The sequence below is a fragment of the Euprymna scolopes genome, chromosome 6, assembly GCF_053919585.1.
Source record: "Euprymna scolopes isolate OS-2025 chromosome 6, ASM5391958v1, whole genome shotgun sequence".
NCBI classification, from domain to species: Eukaryota; Metazoa; Mollusca; class Cephalopoda; order Sepiida; family Sepiolidae; genus Euprymna; species Euprymna scolopes.
This window is the reverse complement of record NC_136487.1, coordinates 106,746,698-106,757,597: the sequence shown is the minus strand read 5'-3', so window position 1 is coordinate 106,757,597 and position 10,900 is coordinate 106,746,698. Positions and strand designations below refer to the sequence as shown.

The following is a 10,900-nucleotide window of genomic DNA, read 5'->3' as shown; positions in this document are numbered from 1 at the left end:
ACACACAGAATATGCACACACCCGTTTATAGACGTATGTGCACGCGGAGAATGATGAACAGATATAGACAGATAAGTGCGAAGTACTGACAAAAAGCTGGTAATTCTCATTGTAATCATAAATTTATTATGGCTCTAGGTATGGGACGGGCTGCAAGGGTAACATCTTGTTTGGTTGGATTTTATGTATCCCGCTCGCTCACCCTCACACACACATGTTCGCGCATACGGCTGCCGCTACCTTGTTTTTTAAAGTTGATATGTTAATTTTATTTGCTTCCCATCCATATCTGAACTCATACGTTCATGCACACACACTCACACTTGTATATACACACACGCACACTGACACGTGCACACACACAGATATATACATACACACTCGCATGCTGACGCATGTAAATGTACATGCACACACACATATATATGCATACACACATACATCATATATATATATATATATATATATATTTATAAAAGTTAACGTGTCTGTGTGAGTGTGTGTGTGTGTGTGTACATTTCCCTACGCAATAACTCTGTCAATTTTTAGTCTACAGACTCGAAATTTGAAATACAGGGTACTGAGATTTAAGAAAATCGATGTGATCGGTTTTAGCCAGAAATTTGTTGATTAAGGGGTCAAAGTTCAACGATTTGACCTTTGAGAACTCTCCCAAATTCCTCCGACAATTTTGGGTCTAAGCACTTGAAATTTTAGATATAGTTTCCTTGGACATGGATCTAACTTAATAACTTGATTTGAGCCCAAAACAATAAATTTTAAGGGGTCATAATAGAGGTCAAAGTTAAAAAAAATTGACCTCTGCGGTTTCTTCCAAATTACTCAATTTCTGGTCTAAATATTTGAAATTTTACATAAAGGGTATTCAGAGATAGGGCAAGCTTTTTCATCAGTTTGGGTCGAAAATTTTTAGTTACCAATATATAAATGTACGTATGTATGTATGTATGTTTGCATGTCTGCCGTAAACTTTCAATAGAGGCGACGGATTTTACCAAGATCAGTATCGTTTTAAAGTTTGACCTTCCATACGACAAATATCGAAAAATTAATATCTTCCCCTTAAACTAGGCACTTTTCTACGGGGGGGGGGTCACTTTTTTTGTCGATATTTTTTAAAGTTATCCTTTCCTTTAGATTGTCTAGCCTTAATTTAAAAAATTGTCGCTTCTGGTTTGGCGGTGGTCGTAACATCATAAACGTTAGGTTTTACCCCGTTCTTTTCCTCCTTTGCAGTACGGGTTCGAGCCGGCCTTCCTACTACCACTTTTTTTTTTTTGCTCAACATACACATCCAAACACCCGGGCAACGCCGGCACCCATGCTAGTATATTTATAACAGTGAAAGTGTCTGTGTGTGTGTTGGGTTGAAATGCTAGTATATATATATATATATATATATATATATATATATATATATATATATATATAGAGAGAGAGAGAGAGAGAGAGAGATAGAGAGAGAGAATCAACTTCCGAAAATCACAACAAAATCGAATTAAGACAAACAGAGAGGTCGATATTCTACTGATTAAAGCTATATCTATCTATCTATATATCTATAAAAGTGAACGTATCTGTGTGTCTGTCTGTCTGTGTGCATTTCCCTACGCAATAACTCTGCCAATTTTTAGTCTACAGACTCGAAATTTGATATACAGGGTACTGAGATTTGGGAAAATCTATGTGATTGGTTTTCAGCCAGAAATTTAGCTGTTAAGGGATCAAAGTTCAACGATTTGACCTTTGAGAACTCTACCAAACTCCTCCGACAATTTGGGGTCTAAAAACTTGAAATTTTAAGTACAGGTTTCTTGGACATGGATCTAACTTAATAACTTGATTTGAGCCCAAAACAATAAATGTTAAGGGGTCATAATAGGGGTCAAAGTTTTAAAAAATTGACCGTTTTTTTTTTTTTACTCAGCATACACCTCCAAACACCCGGGCAACGCCGGGCACCCATGCTAGTATATCTATAAAAGTAAACGTGTCTGTGTGTCTGTCTGTCTGTGTACATTTTGTGATCCGATGGGAACCGGGCGATGCCGAGTGACCTTGCTAGTCGACACAAATTCAGTGGAATTCGCACAGCAGATTTCTAATGATGATGATGATGATGATGATGATGATGGTTTGATGTTGTTTGATGGGATTTTGTCAGAAAGAAAAAAACAAATAATAATTGTTTTATCTCATTGCTGTTAACAACGAAAATGTTGTTTTTAAACCCTCTGTTGAGCGATATGAAAGAGGCCCAGCTGACAGCTTGGGGTGAGGGTCGCCGCCAAGCATTGTTCGACTTGGAGTGACAAATTGCCCCTAATTTGATAATAAGTAGAAACACTTCAGTGCAAATGGGAGTTGAGGTTTGGTAGAGATAAGCTCTAAGAGGAAGAAAGAAAGGTGTTTGTAACCACTCTCTGAAGGAGAGGTGGGGAAAAAGGGGTTGGATTTAGAAAAATGAATTCTAAAAAGAGAAGAGTTGTAGCCAGCAAACCCGAACGGCTGGGCTTGTCAAGCGCTCCCAATTTGGGAGCCATTCAGGGCCTGATGTTATGATGGGAACAAGCCTGTGTTAATGGGAACTCTGTGACTTTACTGGTCTGGTCTTACATCATTCACTGCTATAGTCAGTCGCATCAAATTAGACAGTATGAAGTAATGAAAACAATAAATAGTTGTTACTGTTATAAACCGGAGTTCTGTTTGTTTGTGGTGAGGACTCTTAATTTTGCAGCAAGCTGCAAGGACCAGCGGAGTGATTGATGTACCCGGAGACTACCAACACATGGAAAGAAAAATGATTCCATCGAGAGGCAAGACACCCTCCATGAAAACACAGTGGGTAAGGACGATCAACAGGCCAACTTGTAACGAGACAAGGTACGATCAAAGAACACCTGCCACATCGGGTGGAATCTGACGAGGTTAAGGAGGCCCGTGTGCCCGGTGTGCCTGGTGAGGTATCGGTCATCGTTATAAATGGTGCCGGATCATACAATCGTTATAATTTCCCTAGACAATAACTCTGTCAATTTTCAGTCTACAGACTCGAAATTTGATATGCAGGGTACCGAGATTTGGGAAAATCTATGTGATCGGTTTTCGGCCAGAAATTTGACTGTTAAGGGGTCAAAGCCAACGATTGAAACACTTGAAATTTTAGATATAGTTTCCTTGGACATGGATCTAACTTAATAACTTGATTTGAGCCCAAAACAATAAATGTTAAGAGGTCATAATAGGGGTTAAATTTTTTTAAAAATTGACCGCTTCGGTCTCTACCAAATTACTCAGACAATTTCTAGTCTAAACATTTGAAATTTTACATAAAGGGTATTCAGAGATAGGGCAAGCTTTTTAATCGGTTTGGGTCGAAAATTTGAGTTACCAATATATAAATGTTTGTATGTATGTATGTTTGCATGTCTGCCTAAAACTTTCGACAGAGGTGACGGATTTTTACTAGATCAGTATCGTTTTGAAGTTCCTTTCAGACAACAAATATCGAAAAATTGGCGAAAAACATCAATATCTTCACCTTCAACTGGGCACTTTTCTACAGGGGGGGGGGTCGCTTTTTTCGCCGATATTTTCGAAAGTCATCCTCTCTTTTCGATTGTCTAGCCTTAATGAAAACCTACGTCAGGTTTGGCGCCGGCGGTGGTTGTAACAGCAAAGACGTCACGTTTTTTCCCCATTCTTTTCCTCCTTTGCGATACGGGCTCGAGCTTGCCTGCCTTCCTACTACCACTTTTTTTTTTTTTTTTTTTTTTTTTGCTCAACACACACCTCCAAACACCCGGGCAACGCTGGGCTGAAATGCTAGTTAACAATAAAACATAAAATTCATTTATTTCAACCGCTTACTGTAGATTCTAATATATAGGCTGCATATAATTAATAGATATATACAAACATATATTGTTTTAAAAACAGTAAACTAAGAGTATTCGTCTTTATTTTTATTTTTATTTACTTTATTTTATTTTTATTTTTGCTCAAACAATAAGATATCAGTGAAAACCTCTTAGATTTTGTGCTATTTGATATCTAACATTTCTCTGTCCGTCTATATTTCCGTACGTCTCTCCCTCCCTCTCTTCTGCCACACCTATTCACACTCGTATATACACATATATACCCATACATACTTGCATACACACATACATACATAAAATGACAAATATAAAGGAAAAAGCATTATTTTTAAATTAGAAGCTATCACGATAATTGGAAGCTCAATATATCAGTTAGAGTAATCAGAGATGCTCGAAGTAAAACTCAAAGTTAGATATATTGCAGTGCTTAAACAAGGAGTTAAATGACAGTAATAATAATAATAATAATAATAATAATAATAATAATAATAATAATAATAAATATTATCCCTTATATTTTCAAAGAGAGGTACTATAGTATATAAGGTTTGCGAGGAAGGAATGAGTAACACACCCACATTTGTGTACATGCGGATGCGTACTCAGAAAATACAATTAAATATATAGTGAAAATCAAAATATATGGAAACTAAAAAATAAAAAAATAAATAAATAAAAAAAAAAAAACAAAGCATTACAAAAACAAAAGAAAAACTCCTAGTGAGGAACGCTAATCCATTCTTCTACCGTGCATACTCATTCTGCCCTCCCTGTGCCCTGTAGGAAAATGTTTTTGGTCGGTTTAAGTTTTATAAGAACAATACTCATTTAGCGGTCCCAAATCGTAGTTGAAACCGGAGATATGGGTGTTGACTGTTGAGTTTCAGAAAGAGTTTCTTTGCATATTGTCTTTTTTTTGTTGTGTCCGAAAGTTGGAAGCTATAAAGATGCATTTTATATTGCTGTGGTTTGAGAGGGTGTAGTGCATTATTGCTACTGTGTGCTGTGTGGATTTGTCTCTGATTATTTGCTTGTGGTTGTTGAGTCATAGGCAGAACTCCCGGCCTGTTTCCCTCGTGTAGTTTCGCTTCATGCATCTGGTGCAATATATTAGGTAGACTACATTGAGACTGTCGCAGGTCAGGTGAGAGGGGTGAATATTATATGTATATATGCATATTAATATATAGGTGTGTGTGTGTGTGTGTGTGTGTGTGTGTGTGTGTGTGAAGATGCTGGTATGAATACACGAATCGACTCATATGTAAACATTTCTTCATCTCATTGACTCTACTCTGTTTTTCCTTGTTAACCCCCTACCCTACCTCGCTGTACATACTTACCTTTCAACTCTCAAAAATAGGATCAAAGAACGGCCGACAATTTTGTTATTTTAGAAAAAAATCTTTTTAAAGGCATTTAGTATTCCTATATGTCAACAAATAGAAAAAAGATATAAATCTTTATATATTTTTCATATTATAAATGAAAGATGACGAATAAAAATCATATATAAGTTTATTATATCAGAATAATAAGGAAAAGTTAAGGGGAAAATTAAGAAAAAATCTCTTTATGCCATGGCATAATGTTGACCTTTTCTTATTTTTATAAGTTTGTTTTTGTTAAAGATTTACTATTTGATAACATTATATATATATATATATATATATATATATATATATATATATATATATATAGTTTGAATATGTCTAACTGATGAGCCCAAATGAGAACAAAATTCGAGTTATGGACTTTCGGTTTGTTGTTGTCATGGCTCTTGTGAGCTGCAATGTTGTTTGACTGTGGAAATAATTATATATATATATATATATATATATATATATATATATATATATATATATATATATATATATATATAAATTTAAAGGAGATTAGAACAATAGTCTAAAGAGCAGAGTGTATTTTAATGTAATAGTTAAATTACTAGTTTAATTAAAATACAGGAAAAGAAAAAGTGATCGTTGTAATTTAGATATATAATAAGCTCGATATGTAAATATCCTAGAGCTAATTTAATATTCAGTAATGTGATTGATAATTTAAAATTCAAATTAGAATTAAATTAAAAATCCGTTTCACAAGAAGGAACAACAACAACATACATACCTTTCAATCATTGTGAAACGGATTTTTAATTTAATTCTAATTTGAATTTTAAATTATCAATCACATTACTGAATATATATATATATATATATATATATATATATATATATATATATATATATATATACAGAGAGAGAGAGAAAGAGATAGAGATATACATACATACATACATACATACATACATACATACATACATACATTAAACTTACCTGCCATCTTCAGATGTTTGGTTGTCTGTTCTGAATGCCATGTCGATTGATTCACAGTTAATAATAAAATCTCTCCACTAGGAACTTTTATTTTTTTTTAATCCGAGATGTCAACTTGCAGATCGTCTAAAAATAGAAGTTAGTAATTATTCAAAGGCGAAACTAAAAAAACAGGTTATGCCAATAGAGCTGAAAGCCAACCGCACAGTTAGTCAACATGACTATCAAACTGACTCATTTTAATTGTGTAACAGACTTTGTTATTCACAATATTTAGTGTTAGTGTTTTAATAAAAAGAAATAATGACTAAAAATAGATATCTGCGTTAAAAACAGCACCTCCTTTCAGTCTCTCTCGATAGGCAGTGGGTACCACCTGTATGTCCCGACAGACTCTGTGACGAAGCAGTGTTGCACAATCTCAACTGCACTTCTTCTGAACTGGTTAAGAAGAAGAAGACCTACTTTCTCACCAAGTAATGTCAGTGCAGGTGCGCAGTTCACCACATGCTAAGGAGCGACCTGATCATAGGTGTCATTTCAAAGTTCTCCCTTCTTCTAGATTAGCACAACCAAGGCTTGAAAGTCTAATTTGCTCTACTATTTAAACCATACAATGTATTGTAGATAGTAGCACCTTTCCAAAATGGCTTATTTGTAGCATCCATGACTGGTATCCATATATCCCAGTATCATGGGATTAACAAAATACAACGTCTGCATAATGAATAATTATCTCTAAGATAAACCTTGAACAAAAATCTCTCTATGCTTATAATTATATTTCCTATAGCGATGATTGACAAACAGATACTTTGGTACAGAGAATACGCTAAAATGCTGCAGATTATTTTTAACAGCAGGAAAATCCTCCAATGAGTAACGAACCAGAAAAGTGTACAAGTATTGATGAACCGTATACTAATTCAACGTCGAAGATGCATTTTCAGCAAATACTTCAGCATAATCCGGGATGACACAGCAAAACAATCTACCTCGAGTTCAGGTGAACCATCAGGAGTAAAAAAAAAAAAAAAAAAAAAAAAAAAACTTAGATAAAAAGTGAAACAAATCTCTTTAAATATCGATTTTTGGAATGTACGCCCATTGCAAGACGAATATAAGCTCAATAACTTGTGTGAAATAATGTATTTAAAGATTAATTTACTTGAATTGAAGTAAAGAAAAAATGCTTTTGAAGAAAAAATCCATTCTAATAGGCGAAACAATCTTCATAGACGAGGTGTTGCTATGATTCTCTTATCTTTGAAAAACTTGATTGACTACAGAATTGTCTGAGAGAGAATGATAGTCATCACACTGAGGATGACTGAAATTCTGCTGACACCAGTGATGTTAAAATTGATCTATTCTTTGAACATCTAAAAGACTAAACTCATAAAGTTTTTATTCACTGTTAGGAGATTTTAATGCTAAACTAGGATTCAATGCATATTTCAACTGTCATGAAACTTCTGATGAAACTATTTTATTGGATGGTAAATAATGAAAAGGCAAGCAGGTCTATCTAAGTGTGTGTTAATTTATATTTTATTAGATGGTAAATAATGAAAATGCAAAGGAGGTCTATTTAAGTGTGTGTTAATTAATATTTTATTGGATGGTAAATAATGAAAAGGCCAAGCAGTTCTATTTAAGTGAGTGTTAATTTATATTTTATTAGATGGTAAATAATTAAAAGGCAAACAGGTCTATTTAAGTGTGTTAATTTATATTTTATTGGATGGTAAATAATGAAATGGCAAGCAGGTCTTTTTAAGTGTGTGTTTATTTATATTTTATTAGATGGTAAATAATGAAAATGCAAAGGAGGTCTATTTAAGTGTGTGTTAATTTATATTTAATTGGATGGTAAATAATGAACAGGAAAGCAAGCGTTTTTAAGTGTGTGTTGATTTATATTTTATTGGATGGTAAATAATGAAAAGGCCAAGCAGGTCTTTTTAAGTGTGTGTTAATTTATATTTTATTAGATGGTAAATAATGAAAAGGCAAGCAGGTCTATTTAAGTGTGTGTTAATTTATATTTTATTGGATGGTAAATAATGAAAAGGCAAGCAAACCTATTTAAGTGTGTTAATTTATATTTTATTAGATGGTAACTAATGAAAATGCAAAGGAGGTCTATTTAAGTGTGTGTTAATTTATATTTTATTGGATGGTAAATAATGAAAAGGCAAGCAGGTCTATTTAAGTGTGTGTTAATTTATATTTTATTGGATGGTAAATAATGAAAATGCAAGCAGGTCTATTTAAGTGTGTGTTAATTTATATTTTATTGGATGGTAAATAATGAAAAGGCAAGCAAACCTATTTAAGTGTGTTAATTTATATTTTATTAGATGGTAACTAATGAAAATGCAAAGCAGGTCTATTTAAGTGTGTGTTAATTTATATTTTATTAGATGGTAAATAATGAAAATGCAAAGGAGGTCTATTTAAGTGTGTGTTAATTTATATTTTATTGGATGGTAAATAATGAAAAGGCAAGCAGGTCTATTTAAGTGTGTTAATTTATATTTTATTGGATGGTAGATAATGAAAAGGCAAGCAGTTCTATTTAAGTGTGTGTTAATTTATATTTTATTGGATGGTAAATAATGAAAAGGCAAGCAGTTCTATTTAAGTGTGTGTTAATTTATATTTTATTGGATGGTAGATAATGAAAAGGCAAGCAGTTCTATTTAAGTGTGTGTTAATTTATATTTTATTGGATGGTAAATAATGAAAAGGCAAGCAGTTCTATTTAAGTGTGTGTTAATTTATATTTTATTGGATGGTAGATAATGAAAAGGCAAGCAGTTCTATTTAAGTGTGTGTTAATTTATATTTTATTAGATGGTAAATGATGAAAAGGCAAGCAGGTCTATTTAAGTGTGTTAATTTATATTTTATTGGATGGTAGATAATGAAAAGGCAAGCAGGTCTATTTAAGTGTGTGTTAATTTATATTTTATTGGATGGTAGATAATGAAAAGGCAAGCAGTTCTATTTAAGTGTGTGTTAATTTATATTTTATTGGATGGTAAATAATGAAAAGGCAAGCAGTTCTATTTAAGTGTGTGTTAATTTATATTTTATTGGATGGTAGATAATGAAAAGGCAAGCAGTTCTATTTAAGTGTGTGTTAATTTATATTTTATTGGATGGTAAATAATGAAAAGGCAAGCAGTTCTATTTAAGTGTGTGTTAATTTATATTTTATTGGATGGTAAATAATGAAAAGGCAAGCAGTTCTATCTAAGTGTGTGTTAATTTATATTTTATTAGATGGTAAATAATGAGAAGGTGCTGAGGTCAATTCAAGTGTGTGTTAATTTATATTTTATTAGATGGTAAATAATGAAAAGGCAAGCAGGTCTATTTAAGTGTGTGTTAATTTATATTTCATTAGAGGGTAATTAATGAAAAGGCAATCAGTGTGTTAATTTATATTTTATTGGATGGTAAATAATGAGAAGGCAAGCAGGTCATTTAAGTGAGTGTTAATTTATATTTTATTTGATGGTAAATAATGAAAAGGTCAAGCACTTCTATTTAAGTGTGTGTTAATTTATATTTTATTGGATGGTAAATAATGAAAAGGCAAGCAGTTCTATCTAAGTGTGTGTTAATTTATATTTTATTAGATGGTAAATGATGAAAAGGCAAGCAGGTCTATTTAAGTGTGTTAATTTATATTTTATTGGATGGTAGATAATGAAAAGGCAAGCAGTTCTATTTAAGTGTGTGTTAATTTATATTTAATTGGATGGTAAATAATGAAAAGGCAAACAGGTCTATTTAAGTGTGTGTTAATTTATATTTTATTGGATGGTAGATAATGAGAAGGCAAGCAGGTCATTTAAGTGAGTGTTAATTTATATTTTATTTGATGGTAAATATTAAAAAGGTCAAGCACTTCTATTTAAGTGTGTGTTAATTTATATTTTATTGGATGGTAAATAATGAAAAGGCAAGCAGGTCTATTTAAGTGTGTTAATTTATATTTTATGGGATGGTAAATAATGAAAAGGCCAAGAGATCTTTTTAAGTGAGTGTTAATTTATATTTTATTAGATGGTAAATAATGAAAAGGCAAGCAGGTCTTTTTAAGTGTGTGTTAATTTATATTTTATTAGATGGTAAATAATGAGAAGGTGCTGAGGTCAATTCAAGTGTGTGTTAATTTATATTTTATTAGATGGTAAATAATGAAAAGGCAAGCAGGTCTATTTAAGTGTGTGTTAATTTATATTTCATTAGAGGGTAATTAATGAAAAGGCAATCAGTGTGTTAATTTATATTTTATTAGATGGTAAATAATGACAATGCCAAGCAGGTCTATTTTAGTGTGTGTTAATTAATATTTTATTGGATGGTTAATAATGACAATTCCAAGCGGTTCTATTTAAGTGTGTGTTAATTTATATTTTATTAGATTGTAAATAATTAAAATGCCAAGCAGTTCTATTTAAGTGTGTGTTAATTTATATTTTATCGTATTGTAAATAATGAAAAGGCAAGCAGGTCTATTTAAATGTGTGTTAATTTATATTTTATTGGATGGTAAATAATGTAAACCCCAAGTAGTTCTATTAAAGTGTATGCTAATTTATATTTTATTGGATAGTAAATAATGAAAAGGAAAGCAGG

At 32.1% G+C, this 10,900-nt stretch overlaps 2 protein-coding genes across 3 annotated transcripts in view; one reads left to right on the top strand and one right to left on the bottom strand.

The window, feature by feature from the left end:
* The window catches only part of LOC145277840 (serine/threonine-protein kinase PAK 2-like), a 299,605-nt gene extending 292,866 nt beyond the window's left edge, over window positions 1-6,739 (bottom strand). Inside the window, exon 1 of the mRNA XM_080129778.1 lies at window positions 6,245-6,739. Within this exon, the coding sequence (XP_079985904.1) occupies window positions 6,245-6,285 (41 nt within the window). The 5' untranslated portion in view covers window positions 6,286-6,739. The remainder of the gene's footprint in view (window positions 1-6,244) is intronic.
* LOC145277841 (protein GVQW3-like) overlaps window positions 1-10,900 on the top strand; it is a 115,610-nt gene that overhangs the window by 70,118 nt on the left and 34,592 nt on the right. The gene's annotated exons all lie outside the window — the stretch shown is intronic.